Source organism: Muscardinus avellanarius, assembly GCF_963383645.1.
Source record: "Muscardinus avellanarius genome assembly, chromosome: 4".
Classification (NCBI taxonomy): domain Eukaryota; kingdom Metazoa; phylum Chordata; class Mammalia; order Rodentia; family Gliridae; genus Muscardinus; species Muscardinus avellanarius.
This window is the reverse complement of record NC_137789.1, coordinates 53,530,365-53,554,086: the sequence shown is the minus strand read 5'-3', so window position 1 is coordinate 53,554,086 and position 23,722 is coordinate 53,530,365. Positions and strand designations below refer to the sequence as shown.

General features: G+C 39.3%; 1 protein-coding gene across 1 annotated transcript; it reads left to right on the top strand.

The window, feature by feature from the left end:
* Positions 1–36: 36 nt before the first annotated feature.
* On the top strand, positions 37–23,273 carry E2F5 (E2F transcription factor 5; the record flags this gene model as incomplete). Its single annotated transcript, XM_080693838.1, has 8 exons — positions 37–204; positions 15,017–15,126; positions 16,002–16,163; positions 17,362–17,408; positions 18,549–18,613; positions 19,954–20,221; positions 22,625–22,672; positions 23,164–23,273. The coding sequence occupies 8 exons, from the start codon at positions 37–39 to the stop codon at positions 23,271–23,273; spliced, it is 978 nt and encodes a 325-aa protein (XP_080549964.1).
* Between the last annotated feature and the right edge of the window lie 449 nt (positions 23,274–23,722).

The window sequence follows — 23,722 nt, the reverse complement described above, 5'->3', positions numbered from 1 at the left end:
GCGCACCTGTCGGCCGGGGGCGGGGGGCGGGGCGCGATGGCGGCGGCGGAGCCCCGGGGCTCGGGCCAGCCGGCGCCGCAGCCGTCGCCGACGCCGCTGCTCGGGGGCGGCAGCAGCCGGCACGAGAAGAGCCTGGGGCTGCTCACCACCAAGTTCGTGTCGCTGCTGCAGGAGGCCAAGGACGGCGTCCTGGACCTCAAGGCGGTGAGCGGGCGGGCGGGCGGGAGGACGGCGCCGCGCTCTCACAAAGGCCCGCGCGGCCGCCGGGCGGCCTCCCCCAGCCGTGGCCTCCCCCTGCCGTGGCCTCCCCCTGCCGCCGGGCGGCCTGACCCGGAGCCTCGGCCCAGGACTTTATCCTGTGTAAGAACTCGGTGTGCCGCTTTCTCTAGAGGTGGATGGAAGAAAATTAAAGTGAATTTCTTTCCACACCCGTAAAAATAATAATAGTAATTTTAAAAAGACAAACCCCTCTTGATTGTACACTTTTTTTTTTAAACATCCTGGTAGGTAGGCATTGATATTTGATTTGTGGCTTATAACTCGGCCCCTGTTAACCGATTTTCTCAAAGTGTGATTTTTCCATCACACCGAAGGAGGATGTTTTAGAACTTTCACCCGAAGCGCCCAGGGAACTTTCTTCTGTTTTATGGGAATGCATGTTGCGCTCTTTGCTCTGGTTCAGATTTTTCAAACACCACGCACCAGAAGCGTTTCGGTTGTACAGAATGACTTAACCGTTCCAGGCAGGACTTGGAAGGATTCCATAGCGTCGAGGTAAAAGAATTAGATCACTTGAATTAAAATGCAGCCAGCGCACCAAGTTTAAAAAAAGAACCAAAGAGCGAAAAACAAAATATACTAACGAGTCTGCAATCACTGCAGATCTCCTCAAGGACACTGTCAATCTGGCATTACCGGGAGGACTGCACCAGCACCCCGTAAGACCGTCCTGGCTTGAGGGTGTCCTTGCCACCATTAAGCCTGTGCATAATGGAAATAGCATCTGAGCAGGAGCCTGTCCTCCAGTGTTCCCTGGGTGAGGGGCTGAAGGCTTGTAGGGACCAGCTTCATTGCTTTTTGCAGGGGCCAGCTTCATTGCTCCTGGGGGGCCTTCTCCACAGTTGTCCTCGGGAAGGCATGCCTTTGAACACCCTCTCCTTTCCCTAGAGGTGGTGATAGTTCTGTGAATGGAAGTTAAATTGTCTGTATGGTTCTACTTTGTACAAATGGAGCGAACTGTGCATATTGTGTATTTTGTACTTTGGAAAGTAGTTTAGCCATTCTTTGAAATAGCTTACTCGATTGTTTTCCAACCTTGGGTAATTCCTTTTACCCTTGGTTTTTCTCCACAACTTCATTCTTTCCTCCCTCAAAGTGCTTTCTGGCATCAGTGGTATGTATGTATGTATGTATGTATGTATGTATTTATTTATTTATTTATTTATTTATTTATTTTGGTGGTACTGGGGTTCCTGGAAGCCCTTCTACCTCCGGGCTACATTCCCAAACCTATTTTTTATATTTTTTTTTATTTGGAAACAGGGTCTCTTAACATCCTCCTGTCTCCGCCTCCCAAGTGCGGGGATTACAAGTGTGCGCCTCCGCCCTTGGGCATCAGTAGTATTTAAATCGTGCTGAATTATAATGGATTCTGCTTAAAGACTTGATCATCATGGCGATCATCAGAGGAAAACCAGGGATGCCCTGGAGCACAAATTGCAAACTGCCATTTAGAACTTAGAAATTCAACTGTAGCCTGTGACTTTTGTATAGGAAGTTAGGGGAGTTTAGGGTTTGCTGGAAAAAACTGAACTCTGAAGGCTTCGCCCTCAGTTTGCCTCACAATATGATGGAACTCTGCCCTTGCTAGAATTTAAAGTCTTTGCCTTTCTCCTGCTTGATCTATGGCCACATACTTGTTCTACAGAAGTCATAGAGGCAATGAGTACATATCAGAGTTTAATATTTCATAACGTTTACTTTTTTCTGGATTTCACCTAAAAGTTTATAGATTTCTGCAATAAAACTGTCTTATTATAGTAAAGGCACAGTAAACGGTTTGAATATCTTTTTCTTATATATCTTTTTATATATGAAAAAGTATTACATTTTATTTACATGTATTTTCATTCATTTATATACACATATAAAGTCTTGTAAATGTAAAAGAAATCTTACACAGAAGTCTTTCTAGTGATGTTTTGTATTGTACACCATTGTAAAAGATCATTAAGACTTTTTTTTTGCGGGTCTGGGGGTGGAACCCAGGGGCATTCGACCTCCAAGCTACACCCCCTGCCCTATTTTTTATTCTTTATTTTGAAACCGGGTCTCACTGAGTTGCAGAGGGCCTCACTAGGTAGCTGAGGCTGTCCGCGAACCGGAATCCTCCAGTCTCAGCCTCCCGAATGCTGGGATTACAAGTGAGTGCCACCAGGCCCAACTTCGTTAAGACAGTTTTATGATGCTTTATGGAAGTAGACCAACACTGACAGTTATAAATTTCCTTTAATTTGAAATTATAAAGACATTGTTTTTCTATTGCTTTTACTCTCATTTTGAGAAGGGGATATATTTCAGTATAAACTGTGGATACTTTTCTATATTTTTGTACTGGGGATTGAACCCATGGCCACACACATGGTAGGCAAATGCTGGACCACATCCCCAGCCCCCTAATTTTTTTACTTTGTTTAGAGATCTTTTTTTTTTTTTTTTTTGGTGGTACTGGGGGTGGAACCCAGAGGCTTTCAACTTCTGGGCTATACTCCCAGACCCACTTTATATTTGGAAACAGGGTCTCACTAAGTTGCTGAGGCTGGCTTCGAACCTGCTTGATCCTCCTGTCTCAGCCTCCCAAGCGTGGGGATTACAAGCCTGCACCACCAAGCCCGGCTAGAGACTGGATCTTGCTAAATTGCTCAAGCTGGATTCAAACCTGTGATCCTCCTGCCTCAGCCTCTTGAGTAGCTAGGATTAAAGGTGTGTGCCACTTCACCTGGTGTCACTGGTACTTTTAAGCTAAATATTTTACATTTTCTAAAAGAAGGATCACAAATATTTAAAGAATTATACTCATCTCATAAAATATATGAATATCCTGGATATCCATTAAAAAATCCTTGAATACACTGGTACTGTTTTTTTGTTTTTGTTTTTGTTTGGTGGGTCTGGGGTTGGAACCCAGGGGTATTTGACCCCCGAGCTACACCCCCTTCCTTCCTTTCTTTCTTTCTTTCTTTCTTTCTTTCTTTCTTTCTTTCTTTCTTTCTTTCTGTGGTACTGGAGATGGAACCCAGGGGCCCTCTACCTCTGGGCTATACTCCCAGACCTATTTTATATTTTATTTGGACACAGGGTCTCTTAAGCCAGCTGAAGCTGGCTTCAAACCTGCACTATCCTCCTGTCTCAGCCTCCCAAGCAGGGGATTACAAGTGTGTGCCACCACGCCCGGCTTCTATTCTTTATTTTTAAACAAGGTCTCACTAAGTAGCGGAGGGGCATAAGTAGTTGAGGCTGTCTGGGAACCGTGTTATTATAGGCTGAATAGAGTTCTCCCAAAATTCATGTTTTAGGTCTTAAATGCAGCTATATTTGGAGATAGAGCCTTAAAAGAAAAGAATGAATATAATGAGTGTAGCATGAGAGGATAGTTTATAATTTAATCTAACTGGTGACTTTAGGAGAAAGGGGGAAATTTGGATTTAGAAGGAGGTACATGGGATGTTCACACACGCTTTTTATTTTGAGAAAGGGTCTTACTAAGCTACCCAGGCTACCATCAAATTTGTGATCCTCTTCAGCATCTTAAGTAGCTGGGATTCCAAGCAAGCACCACCAACAGCTGGCTAAAATTGGTGGTTTCTTACAAAGCTAAACATACTCTTACTGTAAGATCCATTAAGCATTTTCTTTGGTATTTACTCAAACGAATTGAAATGTTAATGCAAAAAGCTGCATAGGGAAGTAACCCAGATGTTTTTCAGTAGGTACACAGATATAGTGATATATCTAGGCAGTGAAATATTCAGTGCTCAAAAATACATGAGCTATCAAGCCATGACAAAGATAGGGAGGAAACTTAAGTGTATATTACTAAGTAAGAGAAGTCAAATATATAACATTCTGTAATAGGCAAAACTGTAAAGACAATTAAATGTCAGTTGCCTGTCAGGGGTTAGAGGGACGAGGAGAGGGAACAATAGAGGAGGAAATGAGGGTTTTTAAGGCAGGGAATTATTTCATATGATACCGTAATGGTGGATCTAGGATGTATTGTTATACATTTGTCAAAACTCATAGAATGCATATCGGGAATGAACCCTAATGTAAGACAGACTTTGGGTGATAGTAGTATGTCAGTTCAGGTTCACTGATTTAAGCAAATGGCCCTTTCTGGTGGGGGTGTTGGTAGTGGGGAGGGAAAGGGTTATATGAGAGCTTTCTGTACTTTTTGCTCAATTTTGCTGTGAGCCTTAAAATGATTTTAAAGTAGAAAGTCTGTTAAAAAATACACATATAAAGCTTATCTGGATACATCCCAGGGTCTAATTATTAAGCAGATATTAAATGTAAGATAGCTCAATGGAAAAAAATTATCCCAATACTAAAGCTCTACAACATTAAGGAAAATCATTACTCATACCAAATAGTAAATGATCGGCTCTATGCCAAGTGTTTTCTTTGTGTTAGCTCATTTACTCCCCATAACAAAACTATAAAGGGAATGTTGTAATTCCATTTTGCTTATTAGGAAATTGAGCATAAAAGTGATGACGTCATTTACCCAATTTTCATAGTAAATGAAATATGAGCCAGTATAGTGTGTCAGAATTGATGCCCTGAACCACTAAAGGTTGATTTACTTCCAAAATTCTGGGCTGATTTTAAATAAAAAGGAAAGGAAGTCCCTCTCATTTTTCCAGTTCTATACAAGATAAGTTGGCTTAAGGCTTACAATACTAGCTCTGAAATTTGGGTTCCTTTACTGCCACTTTCCATTAGTTAATACAGCCATGCGGTGCCTATTTGTATACACATATATTTGGGCGTATATATTATTTTATGCCATTTCTTTGGTACGGCAAGTTGGTTACCATATTCCTTATATTTATATGTATATTTTTAATTTTCCCAGTAGTTACTTTTTCCAATTAGTCCACGAGTCTCTGTTTATGTCTTAATGTGTTTGTGAAAAGGAGAATATATTTCTGATTTTCCTTTTTAACTTTAGAATGTAATTAAGTAATCTGTAAATATTAGAAAACTTGGGAAAAGGTTAATACAGTCTAGTATAAAATTACTTAATATGCCACCACCAAAAGAGAACCACTGTCAACTATTTTGAGCATTTCCCCAATTTTTAGCACCTTTTTATAGCTGAAATCAAGCTTTTATTTTTCCAAATAAAAATATAATATTAATGGCCTTGCAATTTAGATGTCATATTTTTCAGAGTTAATGAGGTAGGTAAGTTGTTTTTAGGTGGGGTTCTTCCCCAACTCATCTAATGCTGTGGTTTGGGTCTTAAATGTTCCCCAAAGGCCTTTGTTAAAGAATTTAGTCCCCAGCATGGTGCTTTGGGGAGGTGATGGAAACTTTAAGAGGTAGAGCCTGGTGGGGGGTGTTCCAGTCCTTGATGGTGTGCCTTTAAAGGGGATATTGGGATCCAGGCCCTTTCCTGTTCTTGTTTTGACATTCAGGCCCTAGGTTGGAACATGCACCGCCACCATGATGTGTGCCTCACTGTAGCCCCCAAAGGCATAGGGCCCACCAGTCATGAAATGGAACCTCCACATCTGTGAGCCAAAAGTAAACCTTTTCTCCTTGTATGTTTATTTACCTCAGGTATTTGCTATAGTGATAGAAAGCTAACACATCCCCCCCAAAAAAACAAAGAAGAAGAAAAGTGAGTTAACCCGCGTGTGCCCCATAATGCCTTCCTTTTGTAGCTTTGAGATTACAGTTGTGGGGAAAAGTCTGGGAAACTGACAGTCACACCCTTTTTACACCGTGAGAGGGAGTTTGCAAGCGCTACTGAGCTTAGAAGATTGGTGATATGTGTGCCAGAGAAGGCTTTGGGAGCGGCTGGCAGCTAGCCTGCGAATTAAGGGACTCAAAAAGTCAGATGACACTGAGATATGTGAAATTTTAAAATTTGTGGTTAAAGCCAAGCATGGTGGTGCACGCTTGTGATCCCAGTGCTTGGGAGGCTGAGACAGGATCGCGCAGGTTCGAAGTCAGCCTCAGATGCTTAGTGAGGCTTTCAGTAACTTAGTGAGACCCTGTTTTTAAATTAAAATATAAAATAGGTCTGAGAGTAGAGCCCGGAGGTAGAAAGCCCCTGTGTCCCATCCCCAGCACCACACACACACACACACACACACACACACACACAATTGTGGTTACATTTGCTCTTCTTAGAATTACATCCAAATCCCTACAGGGCCCCTCCTGGGTGGCAGTCTCCCCCCTGTGTCTTTCAGTGCACTCTCCCCTTACTGGCCCTCTCTCTTTCAAGACCTACCTCCCCCCACACACTCTCAATCCCCTCACCTCTGCACCTTATGGCTACAGGCTTTCTGCCTGAAAAGGCCTCTCTTTGTACATCTATTCAGAAATGGTCACTTCTCTAAACCTTTGGGACTCAGTTTAACGGCCCCTTTTCTTGGATGCTTTGTGGTGAAATGATGGTGCCTCAAGGCCATGCATGTTCCAATTCTCACAGTGTTGAGCAAAGGGGGATTAAGGCTAAAATTGCCAACCAGCTCAATGGGGAGATTTACCGGATTGTTCATTCAGGCCCATTTGTAATCTCAAGGGTCCTTGACAGAGGAAAGGGGAAGCAGAAGTGTGAAGAGCACTCATTCTGACCATTTCTGGAGGCGAGGGGCCGCCAGCCAGGGAAGGTAGCAGCCCTGAAGCTAGAAAAGACAAGTGATTTCCTCTCTGGAACATCTAGCCCACTACATTCATTTTAATTCAGTGAGATCCATTCTGATTTTCAGAAGATTATGCAAAGTTTATTGAAAATAAAAAGTAAAAATTAGAAAAAAATTTAAAGTGTATACATTTCAAAGATACTGAACACAGTAGCAGTTGGGTAGCACAACCAATGGTGATTATGTTTTAGGGGGGATTCCTTTGGGGTAGGCATTGAGAGGGAACTGAAACACTTGCTGTGTACTTAACGCTGGTTCTGGAAGGAGCCCTTTGTGCTCGTAAAGTCAGTTACTTATTTTTTGGTACTTAATTTCCTTGTTGATTTAACGGCCCCTACAGGCACTTTGGAAACACTCCTTGGCCTCCTCCAGGAATTCTTTGCTTTTTACACTCTCTTTAAGTATTTCTTGTCTTTGTTTTCACCCACTCTAACACTTTATATCTTTACTTTATGGGACTGTTTATGAATTTTTTAACCTCATACTGTAAGATGTCAGTTACTGTTCCAAAGCTTTAGCTGTGTATGCAGCTTCTTTCTTACTGTTTGTTTATTAGTTGCTACTGGGGATTGAACCCATGAGCATACCTCTGAATTATACCTCCAATCCAATTTTTTATTCTTTATTTTGAAGCAGGGCTTCCTGTCTCAGCCTCCCAAGTACTGGGATTACAAGTGTGCTCCACCATGCCTGGCTTTATTATTTCTGAGTAAATAATAAGTAAAAATAAGATCTTTCTGCTTCTTCAGGCCATTTTATACACTCAGGCTTAAAAAATAGGTTATACTTGAATTGCATATTCACCACAGTGATAACTTGGGAACTGCTCGTGCATCAAAATCTTTTAAAGCCTAGCATGGTGGTGCATGCTTGTAATCCCAGCATTTTGGGAGGCTAAAACAGGAGGATTGTGGTTCATAGACAGCCTCAGCTACTTAGTGAGGCCCTTTGCAACTCAGTGAGACCCTGTTTCAAAATAAAGAATAAAAAATAGGGCTGCGGGTGTACCTCGGATATAGAATGCTCCTGTGTTCCATCCCCAGTATCGAAAATAAAAATCTTTTAAAATTATACAAGATCCCCCAGGCGTCGTGGTGGCAGCACACGATTGTAATCCCAGCATTTGGGAGGCAAAGACTAGAGGATCGGTTCATGGACAGCCTCAGTTATTTAGTGAGGCCCTTCGCAACTCAGTGAGATGCTGTTTCACAAAATAAAAAGATTGAAAAATAGGACCAGGGTGTAGCTCGAAGAGTAGACTGCCACTGGGTTCTATCATCAGTACCGCAAAAAAAAAAAAAAAAAAAAAAAAAATATATATATATATATATATATATATATATATATATATATATATACACACACACACACAAGCCCGTTTGAAAATATTTAGCCACAAATTTATCTTAAGAATATATAATGAACACTTAACTATGCTTTGTTAGTCTTCTGAGTGTCTTCTATTGTACAGTTAGAACACCTACTTTACAAAGCTGTTGTGATCATTAACTTATCCATATAAAGTCCTATTGTGGAGATACTCTGGTACTGGCTTTAAGAAGGTTCTTTGTTGTGGATGGACATCAAACATTCTGCACACTAATTATCTTTAGTATTATTAGAAATTAGGTAATAAAATCAGTCCAAACGTTATCACAGAGTAGGTCAACATAATATACCCATGGTACAGTTGAATGGTTCACTACTCAGTGCATTTTTTTTAAGTCCTCATTAAGATATTTTGTGGGCAGTCTTGGGGGTCCTTCCACCTTATTTATTGTTTTGTGGAACTGGGTATTGAATCCAGGGGGATTCTACCTCCAAGCTACACCCCCAGCCCTAATGTTTATTCTTTTTTTTTTTTGAAACAGGGTCTCACTCAGTTGTGGAGGTCCTCACAAGTTGCTGAGGCTGGTCATAAACCTTTGATCCTCCTGTCTTAGTCTCCCAAGTACTGGGATTACAAGTGTGTGCCACCATGCCTGGCTTCTTCCACTTTATTGTTAAGCGGAACTAATTGGTTTTGTATAGCTTTTCTTTTGCACATGTTTGATTTGACTCTCTTCACTGTACTATTAATTTCTGAAGCACAGTAGCTAACATAATGAGTGTACCTGTATTGACTATTATGATTCTGGAAGAAAATAAACTACCTGCTTTGCAGATGGAGAACCTGAAGAAGGGGGTGTTTCCTACAAGTTATTATTTTTGTGTTAGCTTTTTTGAATGCAATGTTATGTGCCATCAGAACAACATCTCTGAGCAAATGATCTGCAACTAATCCTAAATCAAATAAAGCTACCACATAATCTCTCTTTTTTTCCTGTCCACAGTTAACATGGGGCCTAGTGGACTAATTTATTCAAGTGAAGGGCTGTTTCCTCATGATTTTCTAAGCCCTTTTTAGCACTTGTAAACTGTCGCAGCTGTCCTGGTTTATTTGGCTTGCCTACCTATGAACAACATCACAACTTTTAATTTTCTTCTGCCTATAGACATTGCCTCACCATTGATGAACATCTTATTTTTTAGAAAAGGGTTTAGTATTTGGAAGGTAGGTCTATTATTGTTATTATCTAGTTATTGTTTACTTCCTCAGTATGGTGTGATACAATTGGCTGCTTCCTCTATGACTGCACAGGTCAAATCCTCTTATAGTAAATGTATCCTTTTTAAGTAAGTTTTATTTCAGCACATGTGCATTTACTCATCAGCTACAGTGACAGCGTAGGATGAACATGGTGGCTTATTTTGATTTCTACCCACCCCTTGTCTGTGCCCAGGCATTTCTCCTGGGCTAGAGAGGAAATGCACAATGATTTTCTTTAAATTTTTTACCACTAACTTCCAAAGGGCCAATAGTACTGTGCAGCTTTTCTTCTATACTATCTACTCTCTTGCTGTCTTATACCAACATTTTAATTTCTCTTAACCATTAATAGTTCTATCGCCCCTTCCTTCAAAGCTGACAAGAAAATAAAAAGCAACCAGAATGAAATGTCTAACCCGTCTGTCTCCCTGTTTTGTTTACTAGTGTACCTCTACTGCACCTAGTATGCTGCTGGACTATTTTATTATTAATATTCCTTGTGATTATCTAAGTTCAGTTCCCATTGTGCCTGTTCACATACCCCTTGCTTATTTGGTCATCCTTTTGTTGTTCCTTCTCTCTTCCCCATCACTGGTTCCTCCTCTTCCCTCTTTGCCAGATTATGCCTTTCAGCATCCGCACATGTTGAAATAGCCTCCATCTTTAAAATAGAAAGGAAACTAACATTTCTTGGGGGCCCCACAGTTCTCTACAGGTGTTGCTCCATTCCTCTTTGCAGCAGAATGCTTCAAAAGAGTTGATTGATTGATCTTGATTTCTCCCCTTGGATGTCACAGTGCCCAGTCAAGTTTCTGATTTCCATTTCATCCAGCCGGTCCCTCCTGTAACATCCTGCATCCTTGAGTTCTTTCTCTTAATCTCAGTGATTTTTTATCACCTCCACAGCCGCCGCCGCTGCCATCCAAGCTCCTGACACCACTTGAATGGACTATAGCCATTGTCTTCTCATTGACCTCTGTTTTTTCCCCTCACCTCCCATCTGTACAGCAATCCAGAAAGAACCTTCTAACATGTGAAATTAAATCACTCCTGTGCTTAAAGTCTCCCAGTGCCTTTCTGCTTTTGGGAATAAAATCTGAAGTCTTCACAGTGACCAGGAAGGCCCCAGTGATCTGGCCCCTGCCAGCTCTCTGACTTGATTATCTCTGTCTCTCCCACCTGCCTCACCATTTTTCCTCTCACTCTGCTGGCCACAATGGCCTGCCTGCCTTTTCTTAAGAACCAAGCACATTTCGTGTCCCAGAGCCTTTGCACTTGCTGCTTCCTCTGCCAAGAACAGAGATGTGATTCCCTCAGATTCTCCAGGGGTGACTTGCCCCATTCAGCTTGAATATTACTGAGCTCTCTCGCTGAAAATACTGTTTAATACGTCACCTTTCTACCTGTATTCCCTTCAAACATAATTATTTACATGTTATTAATTCCTCTACCTTCTTTGAGGGGAGGGACTTTGTTTTGTACCAGTGTATCTTTAAGAACCAGAACTAAGCCTGAAACTTTGTAGGTGTTAAATAAATGGATGGAGGTGGTAGTGATGATTGATGGTATGCTGTTTTTAACTATGAATGTTCAAATTATTTAATAAAACTCTTAAGAATTCACACACAAATTTTTAAAGTACAATATAAAACAAAATCAGTCTGTATATACACAAAGTCAGCTGACAATCCTGTTTCAACTTGTGTTTGGTGATGAGGCGATTAATTGACAACATTTAAGTATTAGCTATGCGGCAGTCATTGTTAATCTCATCATTGAGATTATCCAGTTTAATCCCCACAGTTCTCCTATTCAGTATGTTATTCTATTTTACAAAAAGGGAACTGAGGCTTAGTGAGCTTAGGAGACCAGCAGAGGGTAGGAATCAGTGCTGGGAGTGGATTATGGTGCGTCCTGCTCCAGAGCCTACCTTCTGAACAGTAACTTGACTGTTGAAACAAAAGCTGCCTCAAGGTGCTCTTAAGTGGTGTGATCTGTACATGTTGGCCATTCCTATATTTAAGTAGAAAAGGACTAAAGATATAATGTTTAAGCTGGGCGTGGTGGCGCATGCTTGTAATCCCAGCTGACAGCCTCAGCTACTTAGTGAGACCCTCTGCAACTCAGTGAGACCCAGTTTCAAAATAAAGAATAAAAAATAGGGCAGGGGGTGTAGCTCGGAGGTCAAATGTCCCTGAGTTCCATCCCCAGACCCACACAAAAAGAAAAGAAATAATGTTTAGTTTTGGAAACTAGGGATTAAGTATTGTGATGTTAAGTGATGGTAAGTACAAACTAGATGCCTTTTTTTTTTTTTTTGCGGGTCTGGGGATGGAACCCAGGGGCATTCGACCTCTGAGCTACACCCCCTGCCCTATTTTTTATTCTTTATTTTGAAACCGGGTCTCACTGAGTTGCAGAGGGCCTCACTAAGTAGCTGAGGCTGTCCGCGAACCGCAATCCTCCAGGTCTCAGCCTCCCGAATGCTGGGATTACAAGCGTGCAACACCACGCCCGGCTTGATGCCTTTTAAAAACTGAGCTGCAAGTTGAATCTGAGGCACTTTACCTGACAGCCTAAGAGTGCAGTGGTCATGTATGTACCGCACATGTGCCCAGTGTTGCTATGGTAATGAATGCTTTCATGTGCCAGTGAGTACCCAAGAGAAGACTGGGAGGCTTCTCAGAAGGCACTAAGAGGTGAATCCCCGACCTTGCATTGTTAAAGCCGACTGCAGTGATCTGCTATTCTTCTCAAGACCATTCTCAAATTCAAGAAATAGGATATTCTTTGATGGTAGATAAAGTAGAGGAAATTGCTAACTCAAGCGAAGGAGATACAGTGAAACCATGCCTCTCTCCAGTCTTGCTCTTAGTTTTCTAGTTCTCTAGAGGTTCTCTGATACGAGGTCAGAGTTGGACACTCCAAAGAGCCCCACTTTCTAGTTTTTCCTTCTGTCTGTCTATTCTACCTAGGCTCCTAGTTCACTGTTTCTGGCTATGTCCCTGCCTGAAAACCAGAACAGATGGATATAATAAAAATGCTTGGGGACACCTGTTTTTATTTATTTATTTATTTATTTATTTATTTATTTAATTGGTGCATTGTAGTCATACATTTTAATGGGATAAAAAACTTGTGGAGACATACATGCACACATCGCTCAATTAGCCTTTACCTGATCCCCACCCCATGCCCTCTCCATCCCTCCTTCCCATGTTTGGCTTAGTGATTGACTTTGATAGGTTTGTATAAGTACATCATGTGCTTTATTTTTTTTCTATTTTTTATTATTTATTTTTAATTTTTTATTTGATTTTTATTTTTTATAATTGGAACGTATTTGAGAGTGGTGTATATTTATATTGTGCTTCATGCCCTACCCCCTCCCTTTCCCTCCTCCCCAATAGAAAGTGTCCAGGTTAATCATATTGTATTTATGCTATTACACATATTCGTATGTAGCTCCTCCATTGAACAACTCAGCTTTCTTCCTTACCTATCCTTTCGTTCAAGCTTTGCTGAGATTTCCCCTCCATCATCTGGAATCCCTCTGATATTACCACTGCTCCTTAGCTTGAACATATTAGAGAAAACATATGTCCTTTCTCTTTCTGTTCTTGACTAATTTCACTTAACATAATGTTCTCTAGTTCCTTCCATCTTCTTGCAAATGCCATTATTTTATTTTTCTTTATAGCTGAATAGAATTCCATTGTGTGTATTTCCCATAATTTTGCAATCCATTCATCTGTTGATGGAGATCTAGGTTCGTTCCATATTTTGGCTATTACAAAGTGTGCTGCTTTGAACATGGGTATGCATATGTTAACATAGTTCTCTGATTTCAACCCCTTTGGAAAGATACCCAGGAGTGGTATAGCCGGATCAAATGGTGGATCTATTCCCAGTTTTCTAAGGAATCTCCACACATCTCCATAGTTGCTGAACTACTTTGCACTCCCACCGACAGTGTAAAAGAGTTCCTCCTTCTCCACATCCTCGCCAGCAATTGTTGTTGTTTGATATCTTTATGCTTGCCACTCTGATTGGGGTTAGATGGAATCTCAGCGTAGTTTTGATTTGTATCTTCCTGATGGCTAGTGATGTTGAACATCTTTTCATGTATCTATTGGCCATTTCTATCTCTTCTTTTGTGAAATGTCTATTCATTTCAGTTGCCCATTTCTTGATTGGGTTGTTTGTTTTGCTAGTGTAGAGTCTTTTGAGCTCTTTGTATATTCTGGATATTAATTAGCCTTGTGGAGTGAAAACGGGGTCCCCAAGGGCCCCCTGAAACTGAACTGAAAGTTCCAAGCCTGTGAAGCAAGCAGTAGCCATTGGTGGCACTTGCTATCCACATTCACACAGTATGCTGCACTGGGTTTTTGTAGGAGCTACTTTTAAATAGAATCAAGAAAGTAGTGATGCCCTGAGAGAGCTGGTAACCAGTTATGTATGAGTTGTTTTGGAGATTGAACACAGGCATTCTACCTCTGAGCATCCCCAGCCTTATTTAATTTTATTTTGAAACAGGGTCTTGCTGCGTTGCTGACAATCTTGCCAAGTTGCTAAGGCTGACTTAAAACCTGCGGTCCTTTATTCTCAACCTCCAAGTACTGGGGTTATAGGTGTGCACCACTGTGCCCAGAGACCATGAATCTTAAAATGTGGTTCCATATTCAAGAGAGGCTGTTGTCTTACACACTCTAAAAAAGCTGTAGGGTAACCTCTTTTATGAAGTTCTCTTTGTTCTGCTAGGGGAAAATGTCAGAAGTGTGAGTGGGTACTAATTAGAAAAACTGTACAGTGTTCTTCATTCCATGATAGCATGAATTAGGATTGTTGATTATATCTACTATGAATGAAACTACCAAACTTCTGTGTACTAGATGTGAGTACCACACCTGTGCTATAGACTCTGATTTCTTGTTGATTTTATGCTTTCTGTTGGGATGGAATGATTCATTCCTCTGTCTTCATTGTGAGTTTTTAAAATGCAGAGTTACTAAAAGGTATTTTACTGTGTGTCTAGTTCAGAAATTCCCCTCAGGTGTCTTAATTTCCAAAAAATAGAACTTTTCAAGCGAGTAATTTTTCAAGTGAGACTGTCTTTTAGATTGGTCTGCTTACAAACTGAGAAGATAGGACATGACAAGGTAAATCATTAGTAACTCCCCTCAGATTCATTCTTAAAGTGATGAGAAATATTCTCATTATGCTGTTTTATTTTCCTGGGCTTTATGTTATAACTGTCAATTTTTTTCATTCTGACATCTGGTGGCTCTGAATTTCTTTGGTATTTGCACTGTTCAGGAGATGTTTGGGATATTGGGACAACTGCAGCTGATATTCCCATGCAACTTAACTGGGTCATAAATGGGACTGGATTCTCATGCTGCAGACTTAGTAACCAACCTTTTTTGGCTTTAAATACAAATTGCCCTTTATCTCATTATTCTTTCTGCTTCTTTTTCCTAAACAGGCTGCAGACACTTTGGCTGTGAGGCAAAAAAGAAGAATTTATGATATTACCAATGTCTTAGAAGGGATTGATCTGATTGAAAAAAAGTCAAAAAATAGCATCCAGTGGAAGTAAGTAACAAACCAGCATCCCACTTTAGAAGTCTTTGTTTTGTGAAATTTGATCTTTCTAACAGTTCTTTCTCTCAAGTCCCCTATTTCGGAATCCTCTATTTTGTTTACATCAGCCTCTCATTTCTCTCCCCGGACACACCTCTCTGGACCTCTGGATATATCTCACCTGTATTGGAATGTTCCTTTGCTTTTTTAGATGTTTAATATATACTCCAAGTTCAGATCTCTTTTTCTCCCCCAAGCTACCCACTTGGTAGACACTGCACACTGCTTTGCATTATTAATCCTTCGCTGCCCAAGTCTACCCAGCTGAAAGAAACTCCTGCAGAATAGGAACCGTATTTAGTACATAGGAATATGTGTATCTTTAAATAATAGATTGAAATGCGTATTATATCTTATTAACTGCTGCATGGTTGTTTGTGATAGATACTTTCTTTTCTTCAGTTGTCTCCTTTGGCCTTAGTTGTTTTGTTAGCCCAAATCCCACCAAGATACCAAAAGGTTGTAATTTGTTTAATTGGCATCTTAGTCTACATCATAAGACTGCTAGATGTGACTGTTTAGCTTTGACATTCTTTTGGTACCTCAGTACCAAAAGTCATCAGCCTGATGTCCCAGGTGACAAAGAACACTTTGAGCATACTGAAAATTTTTCTTATTTTATTGCTGTTATCCATACATTTTCCAAGCAGGTAGGTTCAGAACTGTGCTGTTCATATTTTGTGAGGATTTCATGTTTGGTGTTCAAAATAGTTTAAATATTTTTGTTTTGACTATATTGCTAAGTTAGTTAGTTTTATTATCACATAAATTAAGTGATGTTAACCTAGGTCTGATCCTGGGGATATTAATTCTCATATATTCTTAAGAGGCATAGGTGCTGGCTGTAATACTAAAGAAGTTGTAGATAGATTAAGATTTCTTAAGGCTGAAATTGAAGATCTAGAACTAAAGGAAAGAGAACTTGATCAGCAGAAGTTGTGGCTACAGCAGAGCATCAAAAATGTGATGGACGACTCCATTAATAATAGATATCCTTTCAAATAAGTAATGCATACAGTTATAGAATATGTATGTTTATATTCTGGTTTGAAGGTCAGTTATGTTATTCTAGTGTTTTTAGAGTTTGTATCTGAATATCATGTTCTATAATCTAATTTATCCTAATTTTAAAATGTTACCTTTTTAAGTTATACTGTACATCTATTGACATCATTCTTGTGTTGTGTTGAGGGATAAAAGGATTAATTTATTTTCAGTTTACATATTGAGAGGCTGCAGTATATTAGCCAAAATCTGATTAGGGCAGGGGTCTGTGAATATTATTGCTAAGTGCATAAATAGTTTTAAATAATTATGTTCAGAGCCCTAAAGTGGCAAAAATCAGCAACTGTCTAAGTCATGAAAAATTTTGGTTAGAAGATGAAATACCATGGTTCCTAGTAAATCCGTGGTGCTTTCTGCCTAATAGTACCCCAGCGATAGTTCCGACTCTCCAGTCCTGAGCCACACTTCCTGCCTGGCCCATACTCTCCAGGAGGCACTGTTCCTCTGCCTCCATTATCTCCCTGCCAGGAAAAAGACAACTAGGGACCACCCCTTATAGCGTAGAGCCGGCCAGAATTATCCCAGCTAGCCTGTCCTGAAGTGTTTACCTTCCCTTATGTCACTGTTCTCTTGCAAACCTCAATAAAGTTCTGTCCTAATGCTTTCCCTTCTCCTCTGTCTTCTGCCTCCTGACTACTCTGATCCCTTTCCAGCGTGGTCTGCCGTGCCTTCTGTCTCTGGGACCTGTGAGTATACTAAACTTTGTTTTCCTGAGCCTCTCCTCTGTCCCTTTCATTGACTCATGAAAGAACATAAAGGCCCAAGAATGTTCCTGATGGAAAGCTTACATGGTTTTTCTCCACCCCTGCCACGGTGTCCTTGTCTCCACCCATTCCATTCCCTGCCCCCAGAAGCCCCTGGCATGTGCACTTTTTTCTGAGTCCTCAGATGTCACAGAAATCAGAATGGCTTCTCAGAGCAGAGGATAGGAGCTCCTCTTAGGGACATATATTGGTTTGTCTTTTCTTTTCCAGACTTCTGTTCCTTTTTATTTTACCCTGTGTCACATAAAACTCCTCTTTCATACATATTCTCATTCAATTATTTTGGCCCTCAGATTTATTTTTGTAGTTTAAATGTATGGAGCTTGATGTAAATGCTATTCCTTAACTCTTATGACAGTACATTTTCCTATGTAACTCATGAAGACATCTGCAATTGCTTTAATGGTAAGTATTGTGAACTTGCCTTTCGTTCTACCTCTCATTTACCTTTTAAATGTAGAGTGATTAAGATGTCATGAACCCAGCCTAAGTCATTTTTAGAAAGAGTTGTGCATATTTTTCCTACTCTGTTGTGTGTTGATAGGCTCCTTTTGTTTCTGTTTTCATGGCAATAACTGCTTTTCACAGCTTTCAGTTCATTGACTCCATTGCTAGGCTAACAGCAAGTGTGGGAGGTGAAGGGCACCAGGGCCAGGGAGGAAGCTAAGTAAGCAGGATTATGCAATAATTTTCAAAGTCAGTCAGTGAATTAGAACATAATTCTCATCAGCACTGTTTATGAAACTGTATACAGCAGGTGTGCAGCTCACAAATGTAACCCAAAGAGATCATGAAGAAAGAGTGTAATGACTCCATATTAAAACCAGGAAAATTATTCCTAATCCTATTCCATCCTCTGTGTACCCCTCGAAATGACAATAAAATACGCTTTTCATGCATGCATATTTAATTGTGCATGTTTATTAGGACAGATACATGTAATACACACGCGCGTGCGCACCAAGTTACCTCATCTGACTTTCTGTGTAAGACTGTATTGGTAATACATGTGGGTTTACTGTTCTACTTTGCCATCCTGGTTCTTGCATTTTCTTAGAAAATTTGGGAAATTGTATTAATCTACAGTTCCACAGAGATCTGTTGTTGACTTTGACTTTAAAAATAAACTCATGTAAGGTCAACATTTTTCTCTATCATACCTAATCTCTAGCATTCTCAGTTATTTAAGTAGCTTCAATATTTCAAGTCAACAGTGCTATTTATTTGAGGTTAAAAGGTTTTAAGAATCTCAAGACTTTACAGTGAAAGCAAAATTGACTTGAGCTGAATTTGCTAATGAGACTATTAGAGCTAACATTTTATTTACTTTCTTCTAAGAATTACTAATAAATCTATTACCTCATTTAATCTTCAGAACAAACTTATGTTGTAAATTATATGTCATTCATTTTATATAACCCAAGCTTCTCTAACCTGGGATCGAAACCCATACTTCTCACGCTAGCGCTCTCAATTCTTGCCACTGTATTTTATGACCAAGGGCATTTTCTGTAATTTTTTAATATTTATTTATATTTTGACCAGGTGATACACTTCTGGCTATTCAAGCACCTTCTGGTACACAGCTGGAAGTACCTATCCCAGAAATGGTATGTAGTACAGCTTTTATACAGGTGCGGAAAACAGATTTACTGTCTCAAGGAAGACAAATATATTTCCTTGTGCTGTGCCTGAGCTGAGTATGAATCAAATTACTGCTTTCTAGTTTTATATCTGAAAGTATTAATATTTGAATTTGGATGTCTTCAATACTTTTGTAAATTGTAGAAATGACTGAGTCATTGAACATTTTGATTACAAGTTTTTGTAAAAGTTCAACTTTATTTCATCTAGAGGGTGTTAAGCAATAAGTAATGATATGACCCGTAAACTGAAAAATTCAATAGAAATAACTGCATCTATAATTGATATAAAACTATGACTGAAAAAAAGTTTAGTGTAAATATATAAAATTGCTTTAAAGTTCGGTTTTAAAAAAATCCTGCCAATACTGCAGAAAACAAAACCAAAAACCTGACATCTGCTTTATTGAATTAAAGAAATCTTTGACTCTATGTCATACATAATTTTTATGATTTTAGTTTTTAGATGCAAACAGATTAAATCTATAACAATCAAAAAGGGAGTAGGAAAAGTTCACTTTATTACCTCACCCCTGCCCACCTACTCTAGAAGTTTGTATTTAGGCATTAATATTACTGGATTTTAAAGTGTCAGGATACAAATAACTTTTTTAAATGGAGGGAAATTGTGCTCGCTAAATGAACAAAAATGTTTTGACTTGTGACATAGTTGTAAATAAAGACAGCATGTTGAGAGGACCAGCCTGGTCTCCAACGCCAGGCATTGAGTTTGTGCAGAGGGAGAGTGCTTGCAGCACTGTTGAGCACTGATAGGTACAGTTACACACACCAGAAATGGATGGTTGCCTGAACTCCACAGCCAAGATTTAATGATCAGTATTTGAGAAAACCTCACTTTTATTTTATTTTATTTATTTATTTATATATTTTTGCGGATCTGGGGATGGAACCCAGGGGCATTTGGCCTCTGAGCTACACCCCCTGCGCTATTTTTAATTTTTTTTTAATTTTGAAACCGGGTCTCACTGAGTTGCAGAGGGCCTCACTAAGTAGCTGAGGCTGTCCGCGAACCGTGATCCTCCAGGTCTCAGCCTCCCGATCCTGAATGCTGGGATTATAAACGTGCGCCACCACGCCCGGCTAGAAAACCTCACTTTTTAGGGGCAAGTGATTTAGCGCTCTCAATCTCTCCTTCTGCTCTTGGTCTTTACTCTTGTCTTTCAGCTTAATGAGTTTATTTTGTTGTGTGAATTTAGTTGGCCCCTAAAAACTTTGCCTGTCTAATTTTTGTTTTAAGATAACCAAAGTATTAATATTGAATTTGTTTATATATAATAACTCCAAAGGGTCAGAATGGACAAAAGAAGTACCAGATCAACTTAAAGAGTCATTCAGGACCTATCCACGTGCTGCTTATAAATAAAGAGTCCAGTTCGTCAAAGCCTGTGGTTTTCCCCGTTCCCCCCCCTGATGACCTCACGCAGCCTTCCTCTCAGTCCTCTGCTCCAGTGACGCCCCAGAGATCCAGCACTGTGGCTCAGAACCTGCCTGAGCAACATGTCTCCGAAAGAAGCCAGAGTCTTCAGCAGATACCGGCTACAGAAATATCTTCAGGTGGGTTCAGAGCCTAGTAGGGGTGGTTGGCACAGGCCTGTAATCCCAGTATTTGGGAGACTGAGACAGGAGGATGGCAGGTTCAAGGCCAGTGAGGTAACTTAGCAAGACCTTGTTTAAAAATAAAAAAATAAAACAGGGCTGGGGGTGTAGCTGAGAGGTAGAATGCCCCTGGGTTCAATTCCTAGTACCAGACCTAAATACGTGTATATTACATAAATTTAAGCACTTTCCTTAGTCAGTTGTGATATTATCCCATTATCTAATATAGCAGACAAAATTAAGTTTAATTTAATCAACAAACCCATCACTAGAATAGATTATGAGGAAAATTTATAAACAGATCGTGTCTTTAATTATATTGTTCTAGATTCAACTTTTTTTTTTTTTTTTGCGGGTCTGGGGATGGGACCTAGGGGCATTTGACCTCCAAGCTACACCCCTGCCCTATTTTTTATTCTTTTTATTTTGAAACCAGGTCTCACTGAGTTGCAGAGGGCCTCACTAAGTAGCTGAGGCTGTACGCGAACCACGATCCTCTTGTCTCAGCCTCCGGAATGCTGGGATTACAAGTGTGTGCCACCACACCCAGCTAGATTCAATTTATATACATGTGTACATATTTATTACACACAATTTATATACCTAATAAGGTACAATATGATGTGGTTAGGATTGTGCATAGAGCTATTGATACTGAGTGAGACAAAGATTTATGGGCCAAGGTTTGTTTTTTTCTTTAGGAATCCATTTTTGGGAATAATTAAACCAATTTTTTCCCCTTTTTTGTGTATATGTGTACTTTTATTAGGGATTGAACCCACGGGCATTCTACTTCTCAGCTACACCCACAAGCCTTTTTTTAATTTTCTATTTTGAAACAGGGTCACACTAGGTTGCTGGAAGTCTCGCTAAATTACCGAGGCTGTTCAGGAACCTGTGATCCTCCTGTCATCCTCCCAAGTACTGGGATTACACATGTGTACCACCTCTCCCATTTCCAAATTTTTCTTCTTCTGACTACATAATTCAGACTCTGATGTTTATTTGGTGTGGTTCTGTTATCTCTTATTAAGTCTAAAATAAATTATTTTAGCTACCTTTTAGAAAAATCCAGAACGTAGTGAAGAGTGACTTAAACTTCCTGTTTCTCCATATTGTTTCTTATACCGTGAATTCCAATTACTTAGGAAATCCTGCCGTTTTTACTGGTCGCATCTGTGAAACAGTAACTGTCTAAAACACTAAAAATTTGGCATCAGGAGGTAGTAACCACAACTTTTAAATTTAAATTTCCATGGCATCCAGCCTTTCCTCTTGGTTCCAGGGCTAGGTCTATAGCAATTCCTTCCTGATTCCAAATAAAGGGAGAATGGTATGGAGTCTCTCAGTGATTGCTGAATGACAGACAGACTTAGTTGTATTAATTATAGATGTCATATTGCAAATGATTACAAAGTATATTTTGTTATACAGATTAATTTTTTACCTGTGGAAGTGTTTCATTGCTATTATGGGAATTCACAGTAGTTAAAAGTGAAGCTAAGGCTTAATTGGACACGGATTATTTTTTAGCCCCATGTTAGCACATTCTTCTTTCCTTCCCTTTTATTTTTATACTATAAGTCATAGGAATGCATACTAGGTATAGTCCTTTAAAAGTTTATTATCTAATTGGTATGAATAAAGCAGGTAAGCTTCATATGCTTTACACAGTTGGTACACTGGCTTCTAGGGAGCATTAAGGGAGAATGAGTACTTAATTCCTATATATGGTTTTGTATTTGGAAGTATGAGAGGAAGTAATTTTAGTCTAGATTGAACATCAGATTATGACTTTAGCTGATGAGCCAATTAAGAGCTGTGACATAGGGACGTATATAACTGGAGCTTTACAGTAGTGGGCACACTATGTAAGAAGATAGTCTGGGGAAAAAGAAGCAGTTAGAGGCTTCAAAGACTGAAGATTAGATGTTTGCAGTTTTTCAACTGTGAAAGATTAAGGCTATAAAAGAGTGATGCCGTTGTGATTGGAGAGAGAAATCATGAAGAGATTTAAGAAATATCACATAGTGCTTGATGTATGAAATCTGGAGATAAAGCCAACAGGAGGAATGCAAAAATGTTGAAAGTTTTAATGCTGGGTGACTGAGAATTATGGTAATATAGACTTTGTAAACCTGAGTCAGTTTTGCCTTTAAATGGTGAGTGTGGTCTGCATCTTGAGTTTGTGCCCAGCACAAAGTAGATGCTCATGAAAATGATCTTTGTGCAAAGCTCTAGTACTTTTAACTTGCACTGTCAATTAAACTGATGATCTCACTACTTGTGTTTAGATAAAATTGCCTTTTACTGTGAAAATATGTAAACAGCACGTAACAAAACTGACACTTTTTTTCTTAGCAGGATCTGTTAGCGGAGATATCATTGATGAATTGATGTCTTCTGATGGTAAGTAGTTTAAAATTTTACTACTTTATACATTAATGCTTTTATAGAATTTATGTGGTATGTAATTTAAGAGAAATGAAGACTTTATTTTCTAACTTATTTTCCTATGATTCATGAAGATTTTCGCTTAAGGACTTCATAATAAATCATAGCTATCCTTTGGAATTTCTCTTTGCTTTCATTTTGAGGGGAAGGAATCCATAAGGGGAGACTTGCTGTTTTTTTTGAATAAGCTTCTAAATTATTGGTTTAGTAATCAACTGTTACTGTTGATACAGTAATATCAATAACCAATGTATAAATTGTCTTTACATGGGATTTTTTTTAAAGTACCCATTAAGCATCAGTTATTAATATGATCATTACTTTTCTGTTTTTTAAAAAAATTCATGTGTAACCTTAGGAAACCATTTGAGCTGATGTATTTTATGTTAAACATCATTATCCATGTATAAAACCATCTTTAACATTGAATCTGTTTTTGTTTGCAGTGTTTCCTCTCTTACGGCTTTCTCCTACACCAGCAGATGACTACAACTTTAATTTAGATGATAATGAAGGAGTGTGTGATCTGTTTGATGTCCAGATACTAAATTATTAGATTCCATGGAAACTTGGGACTGTTATCTACCTCTAACTGTGTAACATTTTAGATTTCTTAATAACCTAAGTATTTAAAATAATGAATGTAACACCTTTTTAGTTCACTGATTCTGAAGTGCTCTTCCCTAATACTTTCTTTTTTACTTCACAAAACTTCAACCATAAGAACAAAGGGCTGTGATTGCTTCAGGGGGAAAGTGATTTAATATCTACCAGCCTCCCTAACCGCCAAGTAATGACATTCTAGGATTTCAACTTTGCTTCTAAATTTTAATTCTTTAGTTTTTTCCTCTCATAAGAGGTAGGTTAAAATTCAGGTGATAAAATTGGCCAAGGGCTAATCATTTATTTGTCTTGTATTTTTACTGCCATGAAATTGTCTTTCTGTATATCCTTCAATCCAAATAGATATTCACTGCCACTTAGAAAGTGAAGGATGTAAATGAG